The sequence below is a fragment of the Myripristis murdjan genome, chromosome 15 (assembly GCF_902150065.1).
Source record: "Myripristis murdjan chromosome 15, fMyrMur1.1, whole genome shotgun sequence".
Classification (NCBI taxonomy): domain Eukaryota; kingdom Metazoa; phylum Chordata; class Actinopteri; order Holocentriformes; family Holocentridae; genus Myripristis; species Myripristis murdjan.
The window spans coordinates 24132770-24155107 of NC_043994.1; the positions used below are offsets into that span (position 1 = coordinate 24132770).

The following is a 22338-nucleotide window of genomic DNA, read 5'->3' on the forward strand; positions in this document are numbered from 1 at the left end:
ACGCCGTCGAAGTTCAGCAGCTTCAACCGGGCAATAACGGACAGCAAATCACATCACCCACACAGAGGCTCCCGTGTTGTGTTCCCCGCCCACTCCGCGCCTGCTCTGTAAGGAAAACGAACGCTATATAGGCTAGCTCGTCAAAGCTAGTCCGTTGTGGAAAGCGCCTGTGCCCAGTGCCACCGACAGTGTCACTGCCCGCCCGGCGCCTCGTCAAACAGCTAGTAATATCGAGGCCTGAAACATGACATGAAGGTGTGGACGTGTCACACCGTGTGCCTTGTTTGAGCTATTCTGAATTAGGAGTTGTTTTTTTAATTGGTGAAAACAAAACTGGTGTACCGGCGCGCTTATGTTAGCATACTAGCTAACTAGCAGTTGGGCTAACAAATAAGGGGACTGATCAGCAGACTGAAAGGAAACTGCCAAGTCTCTCAGGTGGGTGGAGCTATGATAACTCTAAGGTACTGAGGATGAGGAAGGGCAGATCACCTATGAGTTAACTTAATTCATATTTCATTCATCTTGGAATATGCTATCCCACGGTTGCTTTTTAACTTTCTTAGTGATCTTAAATTCAAACACACCTTTGCCTCGTGTTTTCTAAAAGTCACTCATCAGGTTTGCTTTTGAATTATCAAGTGAAAGTATGCACATTTTTTCTCGAGAATCGAAAGTGAAACTGCAAAGGCAGTTTCGCATTTCATCCTCAAATATTTATCCATCTTCATAATTAACAGTGTTAAAATCTTGATTAAGATTTTAAAATAGAAATGCTGTAAAATGTATTGTGGCCCAAAAAGAGGAATCATTACCTCTGATTATATTGTCATTAATTCTCAATCACAAGCAGAAAAAGAAGTGAAAGGTTAACCCACATAAACTCAGGTTACCTCCCTTTCTGTTTCCAAAGTAAGTTTAGCCTACACAGCTTTTTAGGTTTATTATTCAGGTTATTTAGCTGTAAATGCAAACTAGAGTCAAAATGGTGTCAGTTATGGAAGTAAACAAAACACTGCCTGAGAATATAATTGATTTTTTTTGTTTATAGTTGTGGTTGTTATTGCCTTATGATTATCACCAGTTGGATGTCATATTTTCCCCATCTTTTTATTTACCACTGCATAACTGTTCACCTATTTCTATGATTCAGCAGTGACTCTGCTTGTGAAAAATTTCCACTCCTGCAGTCACCCTGCACAAGATGATTTAATGGCTGTGCACATGGGTCTAATACATGATGGATGACAAATAGTTACGTCATGAAAGCGTTTAATGGGATTTGTCAAAACATTTCATTTAGTCATTTGGTTTAGATGATTTAGAGCTTTTCCTCCCTCTATTTTCTTTTTCTTTTTTTTATAAACAAGTGTGGAGCTGCACCAACCGTGTTTGTAACAGTATTTACCACTTTTATCAATTTCTCCATGTAATTGATATATTAAATGTGCCTTTCATGTCCAGGCTGCATGAGGTTGGGAAATAACCTTTTTTGCTGTGGAGCACAGCCAAAAAGTCATTCCAAATTTATTGAACACAGAGAGAGAGAGAGACAGAGACAGAGAGAGATGCACTTCTGATGAGAACAGCCAAGCTCCTGCATGCACGTGAATTTACACTTTGCAGCACGTCTGCGACAACACTGACTTGAAATGGCTGCTTCACATGAGCAAATTTTAGTTTAGAGATTCACAGAAAAAAAACTTTTTACATGGATTGATTATCAGCTACCACACAGCTTTCACAAGTTGTGCTTTTCCATTTCCTGGACAGAATCTGCATTGTTCCTCTGAAATCCGACCTCATGCGTGACACTGACTCATCATTTTTACCCACTGTAAGACTCTCTGAATTAGAACAACAGTGGTGTGTGTGTGTGTGTGTGTGTGTGTGTGTGTGTGTGTGTGTGTGTGTGCGTGCGTACGTGCGCGCGTTCATGTGCATGCGCTCTGAATGTCTACACAGATTTTGAAGAACATCTGGTTCAACAAATGGCAATTAATAGAGTTAATTAAAAATGTTAAAAAGCATGTAAACTACTTCTCATTAATAAACATTTGATAATGCTTTATGAGGTTAGACCTTGCAAGTGTTTGCAAATGCTCACATTGCCATACCTTGTTTACATCTCACACATTTGGTTATTTGGAGTCAAATGAAGAAGTAAAGAAACAACAACAACAGTTTCTCTGATAATCGCTTAGCATAAATGAAGTAAATAAAAATTACATGGGAGAGATGGCATGCTGGAAAACAGGCTTAACATTCACTGTGGCCAGAATTATCTCATATGGAAATCAGTGGAAAGTAGCAGCACAAGGAGCTACAGTTTAATTTCCCTATAAAGCAATAACAGCATATCAGCACGGGGGTAGATGTAGTAGTAATAACATGATAGACAAAATGTGATCAGCAGAACAAGGACGTTGGTAAAACGCCATAGCAGCATAACTGTATCTTCAAAACACTGTTGGATTCAGTTCTGACGATGACAATACGTTAACACTATTTAACTGTATAAACAATCAGCGTTTGAAATCTTGTCCAGTACAGCTGCTGTTCAAAACAGTTGCTTTTTAAATGTAGGCGTGGTCCAGCTGTAAACTAAGTTTTGACCTAGCCTCGTTTTGTTGTTGTTAAGAACAAATACAGGCCACGGCTGTGTCCTTACGCATCCCCTGTATCTCGGTGGCATGATTATGTAACCATAAAGTGCATTTAATCAGTAAAGTTGCTGTGTCACTCATTAATGCATGCCCACACAGTCTTGGTATATTAGTTATGTATCTGGTGTCAGTCACACAAACGTAGCCCCAGAGTGGCATTGTTCTTGTCATGTCAAATTATTGTTTTCTGTCGTTTCTGTTCAGCTTTATTGAGTCTGTCTCTCTTAACGTTGGGTTCTTGAAGCTCTCAGTTTTGGCAGAATATGCCTTAGCATGGGCCTGGGACATAACAGATATGATTAACACAATTATAATAATCAAAACCCAAATAAAGTAATTGTTTACCAATACATTGGACCTGGTGTGACCATTCCCATCTCATCACGACTCCAGAAAGCACAGCAGTACATTTCTTGCATAGCAACCGCTTATATAATGTGAAATTATAGAAAGACAAATATAGTACTACTAGAAATAATGGATAATTGGGGTAGTGGATGAGCACAATGCATCCAAATTATAGCTTCCAAAGTCGAATCAATTTTCATTGTGGATTACATTTTTTAAAATTAAATATTAAGTTTTTATTGGTCTTTATTGCCTGTTTTTGCTTTTGACAGTTGTTAGGTTTCCCGTAGCTTGGACTGAATGCAAAACAGAATAAATACAGAGTAATTATACAGAATTCTTTCAAAAATGTTATGTAGGATAATTACCAATTCAGAGCTGCATATGCGGGTCTGAGAAATTACCATTCGACAACTGGGAAAACACTGTTCACCATACCCTGTCTCATGTGGTGCCACAGGTGTGGAATAGCAAAACATTCATTTACAGTTTTTTTTTTTTACCTGAACTAACTCTAACTTAGGCAGTTGACTGCAAAACGTGGAACTGAATATGGAATAATAAAATCTCTGTGCTCAAGACAAATTTAGTCATCATCCCATTTATTTATTTTGTTCAATTCAGTTATTTTTCATGTTATTTCCTATACATATGTAGGACACATTCAGGAATTTTAGTGTAGAAAGGCTGCTCATCTTTTCTGGTCATAAAAAAATAAAAGGTCTTAAAGGGTTATCTCTATTTTATTTTCAATGTATTTTTCTGTGTCCTCCCAATAGATTTGTGTAAACATAAGCCATGGATGGTGACGCGGGAACAGCCTCTGAGCGAATTCTCCTGGAGCCGTACAAGTATCTGCTGCAGCTGCCAGGTGAGTCCCTCTCGTCAGCAGACAGACTCGCATCCAAAAGCCAGGTGTTCTGTTGATGTGTCCTTGAGCAAGACACTGACTCAGCCGCTAACTGCTCACTTGTTAGCATGCTCGAACTGAGCATCGGGAAAATGCTGGAAAATGGTAAATGCAATCAATGGCTTCAGCGTTCTCATACACATAGAATCATGCACCCAGAATTCAGACTAAAGTGCATGCTACAAGAGGCAGATGGTGATAACTCACAGTTTGTTTGATAGTCGTGCTTGTCGCATGTTGCTATGAGGAGACCTTCTTGATTTCAGCAGATTCAAAATGTCATCGTAGTGGCAATTTTTCAGATCAGCATTGTGGCACCTGTATTTTTGTTCATTATTTTTCCTGTCTCCAAGATGTCATATTGTCAACACGAGTGCTTTTAACATTAAGATTTGTCTACATAATGCATTTATTCTTATATTTGTTGTGATATTTTATATTATTGGAACATGGTTATAGGCTAGTCTAGGCAATGTCACATACACTATATTACCAAAAGTATTCGCTCACCTGCCTTTACTCATACTATGAACTGAAGTGCCATCCCATTCCTAACCCATAGAGTTCAATATGATGTCGGTCCACCTTTTGCAGCTATTACAGCTTCAACTCTTCTGGGAAGACTGTCCACAAGGTTGAGGAGAGTGTTTATAGGAATTTTTGACCATTCTTCCAAAAGCGCATTGGTGAGGTCACACACTGATGTTGGTCGAGAAGGCCTGGCTCTCAGTCTCCGCTCTAATTCATCCCAAAGGTGTTCTATCGGGTTCAGGTCAGGACTCTGTGCAGGCCAGTCAAGTTCATCCACACCAGACTCTGTCATCCATGTCTTTATGGACCTTGCTTTGTGCACTGGTGCACAGTCATGTTGGAAGAGGAAGGGGCCCGCTCCAAACTGTTCCCACAAGGTTGGGAGCATGGAATTGTCCAAAATGTTTTGGTATCCTGAAGCATTCAAAGTTCCTTTCACTGGAACTAAGGGGCCAAGCCCAGCTCCTGAAAAACAACCCCACACCATAATTCCTCCTCCACCAAATTTCACAGTCGGCACAATGCAGTCTGAAATGTACCGTTCTCCTGGCAACCTCCAAACCCAGACTCGTCCATCAGATTGCCAGATGGAAAAGCGTGATTCATCACTCCAGAGAACGCGTCTCCACTGCTCTAGAGGCCAGTGGCGGCGTGCTTTACACCATTGCATCCGACGCTTTGCATTGCACTTGGTGATGTGTGGCTTGGCTGCAGCTGCTCGGCCATGGAAACCCATTCCATGAAGCTCTCTGCGTACTGTACTTGGGCTAATCTGAAGGTCACATGAAGTTTGTAGCTCTGTAGCAATTGACTGTGCAGAAAGTCGGCGACCTCTATGCACTATGCGCTTCAGCATCCGCTGACCCCTCTCCGTCACTTTACGTGGCCTACCACTTCGTGGCTGAGTTGCTGTTGTTGCCAAACGCTTCCATTTTGTTATAATAGAGCTGACAGTTGACTGTGGAATATTTAGGAGTGAGGAAATTTCACGACTGGATTTGTTGCACAGGTGGCATCCTATGACAGTTCCACGCTGGAATTCACTGAGCTCCTGAGAGCGGCCCATTCTTTCACAAATGTCTTGTTTCACAGTCTGCATGCCTGAGTGCTTGATTTTATACACCTGTGGCCAGGCCAACTGATTAGGACACCTGATTCTGATCATTTGAATGGGTGAGCGAATACTTTTGGTAATATAGTGTATCAGAGGGCTAAATAGCAGTGAGTGGGAAATGTTTGGTAAAATGTGACTTTCAATAGCCGAAGTCAATAAGCTGTGCCTAAGTTGTGTCCATGACTACCAAACTAGTGAGTCCAGCTTTCCTTTGACAGAGCACTCACTCAATGCTGTTTTAAGAGACCATTTTTTACTTAGCTTTTAAATGTCAACTCACTATTTTCTGTGGGAGAAGTGTTGATACCCAACACCAGAAGTAACACATTTTAGGCAGATAAGACAGGTGTGTTTTTACAGTCTAGCCTAGTTAAGCTTTAACATAGATAGGTCACATCACTTTGAGCTCACGAACTGTAATCCCCAACATTAGCTGCTCTGTGAATATGTTCTACCCGCCAATTATGGTAATACTGGCTTCATCAAACCGTGCATTTTCTTTTAGTCAGAGACAAAGGCACTCAGAATGTGAATACTGATGTCAGCCAAGTCAAGGCTAGCAGTCATGATGTTTAGTAAAGGCTCATATTAGTGCAGTGTAGAATGAGCTGATGATATTTTTCAACATTGTCAGGCAGCAGGGAGGATGCGGCTGAAGGTTACTTGTTTGCTTTTATGAGTGAGCCGTTTTAGTATTGCCTTTGCACGCTATAATATCTTTGTCCTTGACTATTTTAATGATCGAATGTTATTTTTTCGCACCTCTCTTCTCAGGAAAACAGGTTAGGACAAAACTCTCCCAGGCATTTAACCACTGGCTGAATGTTCCCGAGGACAAACTTCAGGTAAGAAGCCGACCATTTCAAGCCTCTTTAACATTCAGAGCCATCTGATGTTTATTGTTGCTGACAGGTCCAGGAAGGTGAAATGATGCTGCATTCATTCTGGATAAGCAATTTATTTCCTAATGCACTCAGAGTATTCTGTCAGCTGAGCTGCTTCTAACTGAATGTAAATCTAAAGCGCTGGTTTAAAGCTCATAGCATTCATGATTTATTACAAGGGGTTTCTAATGCAGTCGAGGATCATATTGAAAGAATTAAGGGAAAACACTTTACCCTTTTCCGGTTTCGTTAGGTCTCAACATGTAAACTATACAGATTTCTGAATTCATCAGTGCTTGGTGTTGATGTTGGCTCCTCTTGCTTTAAAGGTGCGCTGTACAACAGTTGATTGAAGTGTAGACCCTCCACCAGTGAGAACCATGTAGTCTCAACCATCAAAGTACCTACTACCTCTTGTGCGTTCAGACCAAACATACAGTGCGAGATTTGAAGCATGCAAATAACGAGAACATAGACATCACAAATGAAGTGAAATTTGCGTCATTTGGAGTTGAAATTTGTCAACTCCGGCGAAAATTTTTGTGGCTCTCTTGTGTATTCACGCAAGTCTGCAAAACAGAAATTAATTTTGTGTTTGATCTGAGCATACCTTCATTCATATTTTTAATTATTTGAGTTTAAGTGGTCCTCACCCTTGACATTTTTGCAGGGTGCCCCTTTAAAGCCACAATACACGATTGATTTGACAATGTAGGTGATACTGATATTTATTCTTGAAGACTTTGTTTTGCACATGCAAAATAAGCTGCTTCAAGTGTTACACCTGTCATGACCCAATGTGCAACTGTTATACTAAAATGTTTATGAAAATTATTATCATTACATGTAAAAACAAACTTAGGAACTGCAAAAGTCACAAAACTTAATACTACTAATAATAATAACTTAGATTTATATAGCGCCTTTCAAAACACCCAAGGACGCTTACTTAGATATTTTACTATGAAATTAAGATTAAATCAAAAGCGCAGACAGTGAAAAGTAAAGAAAGTAACTTTCTTTCATCAATCCCTTAACTCAAAATGTAAATAGATCAGTAGTGGGAAACAGTGTTTTAAGAAGTGGCATCATACTGCAGTTTACAGAATAGCCAGCAACAAAAAGCTGATTACTTGTCTTGAACTGTTCAAGTTACTCTGCAAACGTCTTTGAGCTTATATGAAAACTGTTACTGATTTAGCTTCCTGGACTCTGTGCAAGAATCACTGAGCCTTCACTTTGAAAAGGTGCTCTTGGTGATGAGGTGGCCAGTATTTTCACTGTTGTTTAAGTTGTCTGCTCATGGTGAGTCAGTACTTTAAAGTGAGTCAGTGGTGGCAGATTAGGATTAGCCTGGTGACAGATACAAATGGACACTGGACTGGAAGTGCTCAACTTAACAATAAAAGAAGGGTAAGGTGCAAAAGTTTTGAAAACTTGTAAAAACACCTTCCTTCCATGTAGATAAACAGTGTGTAGCCCAAACCCCTTCATTATGATGAATGACAGTGCAGGCTGCTCTGCTGGTCTGCTCTGCCTTCACATCACTGTTCCTTTCAAACTGAGCCTTAGCTAATGAACAGACTTTTTTTTCTTGCTCTATCTTCTGCATTGTGTCTCCAGTTGTAACAGTTTCTACTTTGGACACTCTGTGTTGTGTGTTTGTCTGTGCTCTGATCATGTGACATCTCCCCAGACTGCTCAGATGACTGGTTGAGGAAGTGAGAGACAGAGAGCTGTGTAAGACGGCAACAGGCAAAACAATAGTCACACACACACACACAGCTAACTGCTAGCCAAAGTGAACCCAGCTCCACTCTGCAAAAAGGAAGTGCCTCCAGAGTTGTGCCATGAAGGGACGCGGCAGGGGGGAGGAGAGGGGAGTGGGGGGTTCTTTCAATAAGCGATGACCTTATTTACTTATCTGAACCAATACTGTCCCAGCTTTGATCTTCTTTTTCCCCCTCAGAATTCTCCCTTGCCGAGTCAGATTTTTCTATCATCTGCCATTTCTGCTTCCCCCTTTAATACTCCCTTCTGTCATCTCAGAGGGATAAAAATCAATTCTAATACATTTTGGCACTTAACCCATCAGTGCACAGCAGGCCATTTTTAGAATGCATCTCTATCAAATCGAGTTTCTGCCTTGAAAGAGCGGTGTTGTATTTCTGCAGAGAGTGGAAGCAGTACTACTATGTGAGAGCCCAGATGGTCTTAAATTATATACATCAAGCTATTTGATTCAGTCCATGTGAGCTGTTTTCTAGCCCAATATTGAGGAATTGCTGTTTGATTCCAAAAGCCTAAAGCTTTCTCTTTTGTTTTAGTGGACAGTGCTGAGCGTATTCAGCTGTTTCACCAGCAGAATGCCTCATTTTTGCCTGTAGCATATGCTTTTAAACTGTAATACGTAAGTCATTTTCACGTATTTAACTGTTACATCTATGTATTTATTCATTTATTTATGTTTTTTTGTCTAAATTGTACATGTAAACATTAGCAGTGTCTTCACAGGGAAAGTGTCAATAAGCAGAAAATGTATGGCAGCAACAAGAATTATTTATATATTTACTTATTTATTTACTTAGGTGTCCAAGTGGTGCAGGTAAATATTAACTGTGCCTTTATACGAAAAAAATGATAAGATCAGAATAATGTGGCGGCATCCACAATTTTTCCTTTTTTAACTCTTTTATTTAATGTAATTTTATATGACATGCAGCTCATATCCATTTACTATGAAAAAGAAGAGATGGCTTCCGTCCTGCTTTGTGTTTCCGATCACATCTGTGAGTACGGGATTAGCCAGATTTAAATTGCATACAGCTTCCCAGGCAAACACACGCCTCCACTCATCCACTCCAATATTGCTACTATTTATTTTTGGATGCTGAATGATTAGACTGGGACAGACATGTTGAAAAGCATATTGATACAGCGGGCCGATCGGCATTTCTGCCGTTATGCTGTCAGATTAATATCTAATTAACCATTTAGGGTTTATTGGGTTTATTGAGCAGGACCCTCCATGCCATTCCCCAGGGACATCATGCTGTCGACCCTATGAGGCCAATAGTATTAGTGCTGTGGTGACTAAATAGTGGCCCTGTGTCTGATGATCAAGATATGGAGACTAATCTGCTTTTTGTGAATCAGCTTCCTTCCCCAGTGCAGAATGCTAAGTGCTGAGCCTGCCAGATCTCATTAGGTTTGCTGTTCAACAGGTCTCCCTTTGTCCTGAATTTTATATAAATCCTCCCCAAAACAGAGTAACCCCGGTTCTGCAGCCAAGCACACAGGTCACGTTTGATGCGAATGCACACAGCCTCCTGTGATCATTTCATCTTCAGATGTGTAATAAAATCCCCCCCCTCTGTGATGACTGGTTGAAGGCCTCAGTAAAAAAAAAAATTGGGCTTGTGTGTGTGAGATGGAGAGTAATATACTTGCCCCTCTCTCGTTTGAGGAATGAAGTTTTCATTGAATATAGTAGATCAGTCAAGTCAGCCCTCCTCCTCCTACTACAGCATCTCTGTCACACTTTTCTTCAGTGCAGATGTGTTTAATAGCAGCTCAAAGCTGCTACTAGAAGCTCATATGTCTAAAAAAGGAATTAATGCCACAGTATTGAAAAAGGATCAACTTGAGATTCAAAGTGCCATTTTTGATTATTTTCACATTACATGCTGCTAAATTTCTTTTTGTTCTCCCAATATGTTCAGTTCAGGATGTTCTCTAAAATAAAATGTTGTTCCAGAGCTCTTGGCTGGACTGATCACTTGTTGATGAAGATGAGTGGGAAGTTCATACGGCCAGTGTTGAAATGCAGATTGTAGCCCCAGGTTTGTGCTTCTGTAAAACAAAACTTACAAGTTTAACTTCTGGAAGCATTTGCTGTTTGTTATGATCCAGCAGTTAGTCAAGGTACCTGTTCACTGGCTAATTCTCCCTCTCTCATATCAAAGAACCGGCTCCCCCCTTGGCTTTCTTGTCTGCCTCTCTCTCTCTGTGGCAGCACCGTGGTATATTTGGCTGTAAACTCTCGCTGAACCCATCATGCAGACTGAGAGCTCTCCTCCTGTCATCATTAGCACACTGCTGCCAAGAAGTCGCCGCCATGGAAACAACCATGCCTCCAGATAGATAGAGGCAGTGACAGTTGCACACTGTCTCATTCATTTGGCTATTCATTCTTTATCAAAAACCCATCTGTGCCTCTCTACTATGTACTACAACACAGGGAGAAGAGGTTAGGGAAATTCCTCCAGTGCACAACGGTTGCCTTTTGACCTTTAGCAGGCGGGCCTCCTCCTGTTCTCTTTTACAGTGCAGAAAGGTTAACTTTTATCAAGCATCCTGACTTGTCTTTTTGCTTTTGAAACATATTTGTCAGTCACAGGGTTGTCTGTCATCAAAGACTCACAGCTTCTTGCGTGTTTTAGCCTGAGGAGTGAGACAATAATTTAGCAAATTAGGGTGGCAGGTTGGCATAGTGAATAGGGAGTGTAACAATTTATGATGTAGTAATTGTCAGAATGTATTAAAAGTTGTGAAAACAGAGGATCTGTCTTAAATGCAAGGAAATTTCCTATTTGGGTGGTTTTTCTAGATAGGAAGTAGACATTTTTGGGTTGTAGGACTTTAGGTTCCTTCTTTAGGTTAGGTTTTATGGTGGCTTCTGTGGCAGAACAGGAAATCCCTCACCTGGCACAGCCATACTCTGATTTTATGTGTCCTGTGTTTGATTCACGAAACAGGTTTCTCAAGTCACAAGAAACTGAACTTGGGAGATCAGCTGGCTGTACAGGGTTAGGAAATCCCACAATGCCTGGTAACATTAACTATTGAGTAGAAGAACAAAATTTCGCCAACATCCATTTAAATTTATGGATGTTGGTGGATGTTCTCCAAGTTCTCGCTTAGAGAAGACGTTTCCCAGACACAAACATATGATTGTGAAAAATAACATCTGATATTTTCAATACATAATGACAGTAATTAATTTTAGTCCAGTCCAGTTGTTGAAGAACCAATAAAAGTCACCCTGAAATTGTTTAAAAAAACACATAATAATAAAACCTGTAATTTATGAAATAATGTACAGTAGCTGGCAATTAGTACTTAGTAAGAAGTGTTTTTCCCGAACTTATGTTGTGGTAATATTACTGACTAATAATGTAATAACTTGAATTATTATGTTCTTATTCAAAGTTATTATCTCTGCCAGGCGTGATCCTCGAGGGGATCATATGTTTGCTCCTGTGTGTCTTTGTGTCTGTCCATGGCTAATCTTGCAAACCACTGGGCCTAAAATGTTTTATGGACGATTAGGACTGTATTAGCATTTTTCCACTATACAGAGCCGAGCCGTGAAGGGCCGTGCCGGGCTGAGCCCAGCACGGCCCTGTTTGGCCTTGGAGTGTTTCCATTGCTTATGGTACCAGCGGGTCGGCGTCATAGAATTAGAGAGGCGCGCTCGTTGCCATGGAGTTGTTATAGTAACAAGAGGAGCTGTCAGTTGTTACATTAGCTTTTTGCTACTTTTTTTATGGACAAAATCTTGTTTGAATAAATTGCCGGCCAGTGGCTTTGTTATGGGCTGGCTGCGGCACTGGTCGGGGTCAGGCGGGCCGACTCTGACCGGTGCTGCGGCCGACCCGCCTGATGCCATCATCATCATCATCTTCCCAGGTGCTCTGCTATCTGTGCTTAGTGGTCACATTTCCATTTCCATTTGTAAGAAAAATGTAAACTAGGCTACACAACAGAAAAACCCAACAAAAAACTCAGCAAGAAAATCAATTTCTTCCATAATCTCCCCAGAAACTAATGTTTGTAAATAATAGCCTACTGGCTGAAGGTTTAATGGTTGACACTTGTCAGTTTGTAGCAGCCTGGTTAACTGACATTCTAATGGACCAATCACGAAGGAGATCTTATTTAGGCCCGCCTTCGCGGCCCCGTTCTAACCGAGCCAGCACCAGATGTCAAACTGGGCTGAAATCTTTCACGGTTGGTTCCCAGAACCAAGCGGGCTGGTGTAGTGGGAATGAATGCGGAACCGTGAATTTCACGGCACGGCGCGGCACGGTACTATAGTGGAAAAACGCTATATGTTTACTGCATAACTGCATTACTGCACACTACATAAAGTGTAAGAGCAGTGGTTACATACACAACGATGCTTCATGACTCAAAAAAATGACGTGTAAAACAGCTGTCACTGTTTCATACATCAGCGGACTATGTGTATAATCTTGACAGGTCTATAGTGTGGGCGTTGTGTGTGTGTGAGAGAGAGAGGCCATTAAGAGTAATTTAGAATTTTGGTATTTTAATTTGTGCTCTTTTGAAACTGGTTTATGTCAAAAGCCATATGACCTCTGGCAAAGAGCCAGAAATGGCTTGTGAGCCATAGGTTCCAGACCACTGGTAAAATGTGTAATAAAATGAAATAGATACAGAGAGAACAAGATAAAGTTAAACTCAAGAGGCTTTGGGAGTTTCACCATATCATTTCTGTACTGCACTGTATAATAATCATACAGTAATTTATTAATTTGAAAAGCGTTTCACAATAAAATTGACTGCTGAGTCTCTTCCAAGTTGTGCTCAACACATAGGGTAGCCTGTCCGGAAAAGGGGAAGTACGCCTGGCGCAGATATGCACTTTACTGAGTGTATGCTTCTAGTTGCATTGTTTAATCAAAATTTTTATTACATCATTGATTAAAAAACTTGCACCAATTTGGAAATAATATATGTGGTTGAATGGAATGTTGCAATGTTATTACATTATCCTGCAATCTACCATGTTATCAGGCTCCATTACATGTTCAACCGTATGTTTATTTTATCAAATTTTGACAAGTTATTGCATTGATTGGTGGGTGGGAGACAGCCCTGGGCTCAAGGCCCATGTCAGAGTATCCAGCCTGCTGAAGTGTCAGGAAGCAGGACATTTAGTTTTGACCAGCTCCAGGGGTGCTGTTATGCAGCTGACTCTGATGCTGACCTCCCTGTGGAGGAGGAATTTCCCTGCAGGGATTAAGTGTTACATTATTACTGTAATGCAAGGCAATAAGCATAGTTTTGTCCCTTGGGGAATCTTTTTGAGTGTTGATGTTGACAGAGTAGGTAAGACATGCTGTGGTTTACACCTAGTGCCTCTAAGGTAGACTGGCTTATACCAGTCTACAACTGACTTCGCTGTTTCAGAGTTATTCCCCCTCAATATATTGGATTCAGAGCACTGCTTTGTTGTGAAGGAGTCTGCATTCTTAATGGATCACTGATTGTAGCTCAGGCAAGTGGAGTGACTTTCCGCGTCAATAACCTCTAGTGATAATCAATAAAGTCTTAGTAATGAAGGCACTAGGCATTAAAACAGTGGAGTTATATAGCAGTGGCCTGAATATAATTGGATCCCGTGGAGAATCCAGGCACTCCAAAACTTACAAATTGTTGGTTCTTACATTTTGGTCTGATCACTGCTGCTGTTTCTTCGTTAGTTACCTGAGGCAACACAGTTGCTCATGTGAGTAGCATTTCTGTCTTGATTGCACACTTGTTCTTTTTTCTGGCAGGGAATTGTAATTCTCCAAGGCTGCAGTCTGTTTGTAATGAATCTTTTATCCCAGAGTAGATTTCTGGCTACACTATACCCCATTTTTCATTCAGGCATCCCATGTCTGTCTGTAACTTGTAACTTTGTTTCCATTTTGCATGTGTATGTGTGTGTGTTGAGTCAGATCCCCCCCTACACCCCTCCAGTGAGTGGCTCACTGAGGTGGCAGGGTGAGTGGGTGTCGGGGCCCTGCTGAGGGAAAGGTTGTGTTTGGAGGATAAACGGCTGAACTGGCCGAGCCTTGGCCTTGTGCCCGACCCACTGAGCCTCTCTTTGTGCTCCCTGGCCCCACACAAACAGCTTTCATTACCAGGCCACACCACTTGTCTTCTAAATCAGCGCAGCTCTCCAGCCAGCCACATGGCCAGCCCAGGACAGCAGACACCTGACAGCAGCCCTGGATGTTTGTGCCGAGCAAGCACTGGTTAATGCTGGAGTCACTTTCATTTCAGCTTTTTCCGGGTAGAAGCTGCTGATGGGCTTGGAGCAGTTAGCCTGGCTCAGCGCCCCCTTGCTGTGGAACAGCAAGAGATATTATCTGATTTAAGCCAGCTTGTTAGCTGAGCGAGCAAAGTTTTGGCTTCATAAATACCGACTCAAAATGTAGGGCAATTCTTGTTGTGACAGAGCTGCCAAACCAGTGACTGGTAAATTAAAACAAGTCCCAGTTAGGGGCTGCTGCTTCGTCTAAACAAATGGAGTAAAATTAACTTGAGCATTCAATCAAGTCCATTTCTGTACCACTTGTGTAGCTATACACTGGTGCAAAAGGGCTAAATATAAGATTTTCCATCATAGAACAAAGTGGAGTATGCAGACTGCAGTGCTTCCTTATACACAGATTCCCACATAGTGATGTTTGGCACTTCTCTCCTCCTCCTCCTCATCAGATACAGCCCTTGACTCCTTAGAGCGGTGTGTGTTTTGATAGTGGGTCATGCTAAGATGTCAGAACATGTCAGTATACCAATCTCTGTGGCCGGTACCCAGCCCTCGTCTTTCTCTCTCTGGAGGTGGTGAAAGTGCTCTGAGCATTGTAGTGTCACCTTCAATTACTTAACCATGTGACTATATTCCCCCCAAACTCATACAGTCATTCCCTCCATATGCTCCCAGTTGGGCACAACATCTGGGTTTTAGAGTAGGCGAGATCAAATCCACAGCAGCCCTGTCAAAGTCTATCTGACTTTGCAGAAAAGACTGTTTATGCCAAGCTCTACATTCTGTGTCTGACTGCCTGGTTTGTTTCAGCTGTGCCTGCTACATCTACTAATAAAGACATTTTCTGCTGGAGCAGTGCAGGGCTGAGTGTAGACATGGCACCCTCTTCTGGAGAGTCGCTGTAATGCATCTGTAATGCATAATTCATCCAGAGTGTCTTTGAACCTGAGTTTGATGTTGACGTTGAAAACAAGGGGAGGGAGGGTTTTTTTTCCTTTTTTCTTTCTTCCTTCTTTTAAAGCTACCCATCTATTGAAACTCTATCTGCCCATACTGATAATATTTTCTCAACAACAGCGTCAACATAGCAGCCTTTAAAACTTAGTAGAGCAGAACGTGTATGAATAGCTCTAACATGGAAAAGCAGGAGTATGGTGATGCCAGATTATTTTATCTCCTCCAGAAAGATTGTGTTGTCACTGTAGTCTTCCATCATCAGCTGTTTTGTGTTGTGTTCAGGTTATCATCGAGGTGACAGAGATGCTGCACAATGCCAGTTTGCTCATAGATGACATTGAGGACAGCTCCAAGCTGCGGCGAGGCTTCCCTGTGGCCCACAGCATCTACGGCATTCCCTCTGTCATCAACTCTGCCAATTACGTCTACTTCTTGGGGTTGGAGAAGGTGCTGACCCTGGAGCACCCCGAGGCTGTGCGGGTCTTCACCCGGCAGCTGTTGGAGCTGCACCGTGGCCAGGGCCTGGACATCCACTGGAGGGACACGTACACCTGTCCCACTGAGCAGGAGTACTGCACCATGGTGCTGCAGAAGACCGGCGGCCTCTTTGGCCTGGCCGTGGGTCTGATGCAGCTCTTCTCGGACTGGGATCGGGACCTGAAGCCTCTCCTGGACACGCTGGGCCTCTTCTTCCAGATCCGCGATGACTATGCCAACCTGAGCTCACGCGAGTACAGCGAGAACAAGAGCTTCTGCGAGGACCTGACCGAGGGGAAGTTCTCATTCCCCACCATCCACGCCATATGGTCACAGCCAGAGAGCACCCAGGTGCAGAACATCCTGAGGCAGCGCACGGAGAACGTGGACATCAAGCGCTATTGCGTGGACTACCTGGAGAAAGTAGGCTCGTTTGCCTACACTCGTCAGACTCTACGGGGCCTGGAGGCCAAGGCCTACAGCCTGATCCAAGACTTAGGTGGAAATCCTGAGCTGGAGGCCCTGGTGAGACACCTCAGCCAAATGCATCAAGAGGCTGAAACGAAGGCAGAGGCTGGTACTGAGCCACACTCCAGTCAAAACCACTGACCTCATATCCCTCACATTACCACATACACTTACGCAGGACACACAAGCAATGTCAGCTCCAATAAGACTTTGCTACCAGGCCTATAATGAACTGAAGTCGACATCCACACTCCTGCAAAGCCCTAATGACGTCAACAGAGTACATATGTTACATTAAATCTGGCTGGTAGCAAAGCAAGGCTCATGAAGAATTTATATTGTCTCATGAGTCTCGGTTCACCATCAAATTAAAGCACTTGTGATGTAGGCAGCTTCAACTGCATTCAACAGTAGTGAGAAAACAAAGCAATCCAAAATTTTGACTTTATGTTCACTCTCTGTGCTAGAATGCCACCTTGAGGTGTTGCTAAACCACAGTATGTGCACACCAGCAATCTGTAGCGCCCCTGTGTATCCAAGTATGTGTAACTGTGCAGAGTGGAAGAAAATGAATTGTAATGGAAAAGAACTTGGAGTCGTTTTAGATTTGCTTTTCTGGAAATGAAAAATGACAAGATGGCAATGAAGCTTAAAAACCTTACTTTTGATGTGCTCTGCACTGCAGAGAAATGTTTTTTGTCTTTTGCCACCAAATGAAAATGGATTCTACATGTAGGTTCAAGTGAGCACAGGATATTTTTTTGTGAAGTCCTTTCTAAAATAAGATGTGTATTTGGGCGTGTGTGTGTGTGTGTGAGAGAGAGAGAGAGAGAGTTATATGTGAGCAAAAGCGTGTGATTTCTGGATCCTTAATCATGCGGAGTGCCAATCCAGTAGAAAAGATATTTGCAACTCAATTGCAAACTCATTACCTAATATACATGGAATTATGTGCAAATTAGTCTTCATACCATTACGGTTTGCCGTGAAAGGAAACTCTTGGTGCAGATTTTATGTAACTCTGCCCTGATTTGTTTCCATCTGTTACAGGTTCACAACAGTTTTTTCACAGCTGCAATATTGTGTTAGGGTGGTTCTGTATCTTATGTTTGCTCATGGAAATACTATTTGCATCTATCAAATAAAATATCCTGCAAAGAAAATCCGAGGGCTTGTTTGAAACATAATTATTTAAAGATGACATTGTATTTCGCCTGCCTGTGGCTTCGATTCACATTTCTAGGTTATACTTGGTTTTGGTTGCCAGGGCTCTGGTATCATATTTTTTGAACTAAGGTGCAGTGAGCTCTATTACAGAGATAACCAACACCACCTGCGGACGGAGAACACTGATATGGTTGAAAATTTAACTATGACTGGCTGAAAAGTGGGCAAAGAAAGCTCTCCAGTGAGCTGTTGTCATTTTATGTGTGTCTCTTCTGCTTTGGATGGGAACAGTAGTCGCCATCTTCTGCTTACAAACACAATGACCCAGATGGCTCTCCTTGGGCCATACTGCCATAAGTCTGCCCCCCCACCCAGACCCGCACGCACTTAGACACATGGCCTGTTACAAAAGACTCTGACCTATCATTAGTTGTAGTACACATAATCAGCTTTCTCCTGCTATCAGACCAAAGCGCACAGATTTATTTTCAGAGCCACCCATACGGCTGCACCTGCATGCTGATTTAGAGAAGCTGCAAAGCTCTCGGGCTGATGAGACATATTAGGAATGGCCTGCCATGTGTTTTGTTTTGAGGAACCTTGACTGAATACTCAAACAGGTAGGTTGCTGTAGCTCTGGCTGCATTACACAGCTATTTTGGTCTACAAAACTGGGGACCAGTTTTATGAATCCTGTGTGATCTGTCACCTCTGTTTTCAGGTGGAAGAATAAGTGTTTTCTCAATGTTACCACTGCTGAGTTTTTCTCTAGCCGCTGAAAATAACCCTGCAGATACTGAGGCTATCTGTCCCAGGCAGCTCTGTTGACTCAGTAAAGCTCTTACTCTTGACAGCTGCAATTCAATTAATTGTGTCTTTCAAATTGAATTGGGGCTTCTCTGAAGATACATCAATTCATCAAAATGTCACATTCTTGAAAATCTAAGGGTCCAGCCCCTCTCCTAATTTTCCTTCCAAGCAGCCACCAGCTCAAGTAAATTTGATGCAAATGCATTTCTGATTTGATAAACAGAAGGGTATATGAAGTGGCTTTTGCAGAGTCGACTTTAGTCCATCACAACAATTCAAAGCCTCTCACGGCTCTCATTTCTCCTCTCTTTCTGGGTTGACTAGACTGATTCTCCCCACCCACTTTGACTGAGCTGTGTTTGACTTTGAGCAAAACAGAACACCTTTTGTGCGAACGGCGACATGTTTCAGTCACCGTCTCCCTCATCCTCGGCAAGCTTTGTATTATTTATCACTGTTGCGCTTTATACATTTATGTTCCTCGGTAGCACCCGAATGGATATTTCATAAATATTCTTGTAGCAACGACTACAACCTAAAAAAACATATTCCTGGGGATGAAAATAGATGCCACTCTGTATGCCCTCATCCTCCTCACCCTCCACTTTTGTCTTTGGTGATTCTGCTAAACTGAAGCCTGCCTCCACTGTAGTTAAACTATTCTCAATGTCTTGAAATTCATGACTTCCTGTTAAATATTTATTTACCTGGGGAAAGTTTGCAGAGACTCTCGGAAAATTCTCTTTTTTGGCTTTGCCTTGCTTCACAGTTTGCAAAGTTAGACACATTCACACCTTAAAGTTGCCCAATACGACCATTGTTTCCTACTGCGGGCCATCTGAGCAACTGGGAGTTCAATGCATTCCTCCATAAGAGCAGGCTTTGAAGGACAAGACAACACAAGTGGTGAATACATTTAATATGACTTGACATGGCTACAAATTGCACCATTTTCCCTGATGATACTGCAAGAAGGATGTATTAAAGGAGAACATATTCATTGATTTTACCCTCGCTAAATAAACATCACTTTATAATCTACGGGTCTGAGTTTGCCCTTACTAATAAAAAAGCTTTCCTTCAACTTATAATATTCATGACAGCACATGGTTACCATATTTATATCACTGTTCCCAGAACAACACGTGTACTCATGCATAATTCCGTGGGCAATGACTTATTTCCAGCTGAATTGATTGTACATAAAACTGTCTTCATTGACTTTCAAACTGAAATGATTGCACATCAATTAATGCTTGCACAGCGAGAAACCCGATGAAACATGACTGACATCATGACATTACTGCCATATATGGCGTTGCATCACGTTACATCAGGTGGTTAACTAGTTTCTGAGAATCTCATCATCAGACAGATTAACTAATTCATGATCCACTTATGACAGAAAGACCGTCAGTAATGGTTGGGTAATGACCGAGCTAATTATCTTGCACAAACACTATGGTAGTAAATCTGCCATGTTATTGCAGCAAGGAGTGCAACAGGGGTCATGCAGTTTATGAAACTCGGCGTGATTCACTCAGCACTTTGCCCAAGGAAGTCAAGGATGTGTGTAATGATGTGTACTATATCTCTGAGCCAACTTTCTGCGACGAGGTCTTTTTATTAACCAATTTGCTATTTCAGATGTTTCACAGCTGTGTTGTGCAAATGTTTGCAAAAGGTGGCAGCCATAGACCTGCCGTACTAGAGAAAGAGAGTGTGGCTGGCTGTGGAAATGAGACGAGTGTGGGTGTGATTTCAATTTTGGAATGAAAATGTTGCCCCATTAGTAGCATAGTTGTGTGTCTAATAATATATGTCATTCCTGTGAATCATTATCAGACAGATAGTGGTTTTTGGATGCCGGATGTCATGAATAAATGATTTCCTCCTCGTTTTAGCACACACAAGGAGGGGGAGAGGGGTGTTTGTGTTGGTGATGGGGGGGTGATTGACAGCAACCTGTAATGCTCTGTGCGGAAAAGTCTGCAAGTGTGAAGTTGTTTGAATAAGTATGCAGATGCACGACTGTCAGCAGACTGTAAGCTCCTCTTTCAAAGATCTGGGGCGGCTGTTCCCGCTCTGAATCCCGGCGTTTTCACTTTGACACCACAGGTAAGTTTTAATTGAATCAATACATTAATATACAAGCCAACACCAGTGGACTTGCACGTAATCTATCACCTGCCATCTCGTTTAGGAGGCAGCAAAACCCAATTTAAAGCATCTCTCATTGTTATTCCTGTGGTCTAGGGGTAGTTTGGTCCGTATTAGTGAACATGAACTATTTTCTTCCGCAGCCAGACATCAGAAAAATAACACTCAGAACTTGTGATGTGATGTGCACAGACTCCTGTATTAAGTCTGCAGTGCAAGAAGATAAAAGAGTTCTGGGGAGGAGTGTGACTCACGATAGAGTCGATTTTTATTGAGGCAATTAACTCCGGAGCCCGAGTTCTTCAAAAGTCTGGGCTCCATTTATAAATTATAACAAACATATGGATTAATCACATATTCTGAGTCGGCAAGAAGAGGCGGGATCAATACGTTTGCCCGCTGCAGGGAAACCTCTTTGCGTTTTGTGGTCTATCACACCCCAATTCATTTACTGTGAGACTGTGTTACTGTGTTTCTGTAAGGGATTCCCACTTGTACCAAGTTTCTTTTGTCACGCATCTGTGGGTCGATCTAGTTTATCTTTTGATTATTGTTGTGATTTAGTGCATTTGAAACTTGCCAATTTATATAGTCTTTGTTGTGAAAATCAATAAATACACTATTAACAAATGATATCTGATGTTAAGTTTGACTTCTTGGCTCTAAATGTTTAATCAGTAGGTTTCCAGTATTGGGAGTGAGTTCATACTCACAAATATTGATCTGTCACTGAGTGAAATAACTCTTAAATTGAATATTGTTCCCATTTTGACATATGATGTGATTTCACGCCATCTAAATCCTGCCTATGCCAAATCAAAATCTTAATACGCTGCTTGGGCTTTATCCACAGATATCAAGGCCTTAATCAGGCCTAACATATAGTGGGTCCCTGCATCTTACTGATGTGCCAAGAGAAGAAAGAGGCCTGAGAAGACTTACAATAACAAGTTCAATGCCACTGCCATTTTACGGTTAGACAGGGTGCAATTTGTCATGTTATTATGGCAGATGTAGATGTGGTAGCTCTGATTGCCTGGTTGAATAGGTATACATGAGGGAACTGGGTTAGAATAAAGGAGGAAGACAATTTGGAGCAGAAGTCTGGAAATGAAAATGAAAATCATTTTAACATGTTCCAGGCTGGGGGTGTTACATCAGTGAGTGACAATATCCCCGCAGCACTCATCAGAGTTAAGACAAATTCAATAACTTTGTCAGCTAAAGAGGCACTAGAGCAGAAATGAGAGCTTACTATTTTTTTTTTTTTTTTTTATCTGTGTGTATTTTTTCATATTCTTCTATCAACTCACAACCCAAAGGGCTTGAAGCCAAATCAGTGAAAAAGGCTGATGGCGTTAAAAAAAAAAAAAAAAAAAAATTGTCTTTATCTGTAAGAGGGGAAGATAGATGCGGATATGACTTTGTTATCATGCTGCTCACTGAACGAGAGGAGGAGAGGGGATAAGACGGGGAGGAGGGGAGTGCACAGGGAGAGAAATGTGTTCTCGAATGTCAGGTTAATTGCATGAATGGATTGCTTGGCAGGTAGGACATCCCTAAATAAAAACAAATGGTTTGTATTATCTTCCATTAGTGAAATATTCAGCATCATCTTTCATTATTTACCAAAATAAGGAGAGGCAATCTAATTTCAGCGACTCAATATCAATCACTTTGCTATGCTTCCACAAAGAAATCATTGCGGCAAAGTTCAGCGACAACATATGCTAAGGGAAGGCTCATAAAAAAGAAGCTGATTACATTTGTTTCATATA

General features: G+C 41.7%; 1 protein-coding gene across 1 annotated transcript; it reads left to right on the plus strand.

Moving 5' to 3' along the window:
* The first annotated feature begins 10 nt into the window (after nucleotides 1-10).
* ggps1 (geranylgeranyl diphosphate synthase 1) lies at nucleotides 11-17586 on the plus strand. Its single transcript, XM_030071029.1, has 4 exons — nucleotides 11-438; nucleotides 3794-3885; nucleotides 6344-6414; nucleotides 15761-17586. The coding sequence occupies exons 2-4, from the start codon at nucleotides 3813-3815 to the stop codon at nucleotides 16562-16564; spliced, it is 948 nt and encodes a 315-aa protein (XP_029926889.1). The 5' UTR covers nucleotides 11-438; nucleotides 3794-3812; the 3' UTR covers nucleotides 16565-17586.
* The last annotated feature ends 4752 nt before the right edge of the window (nucleotides 17587-22338 follow it).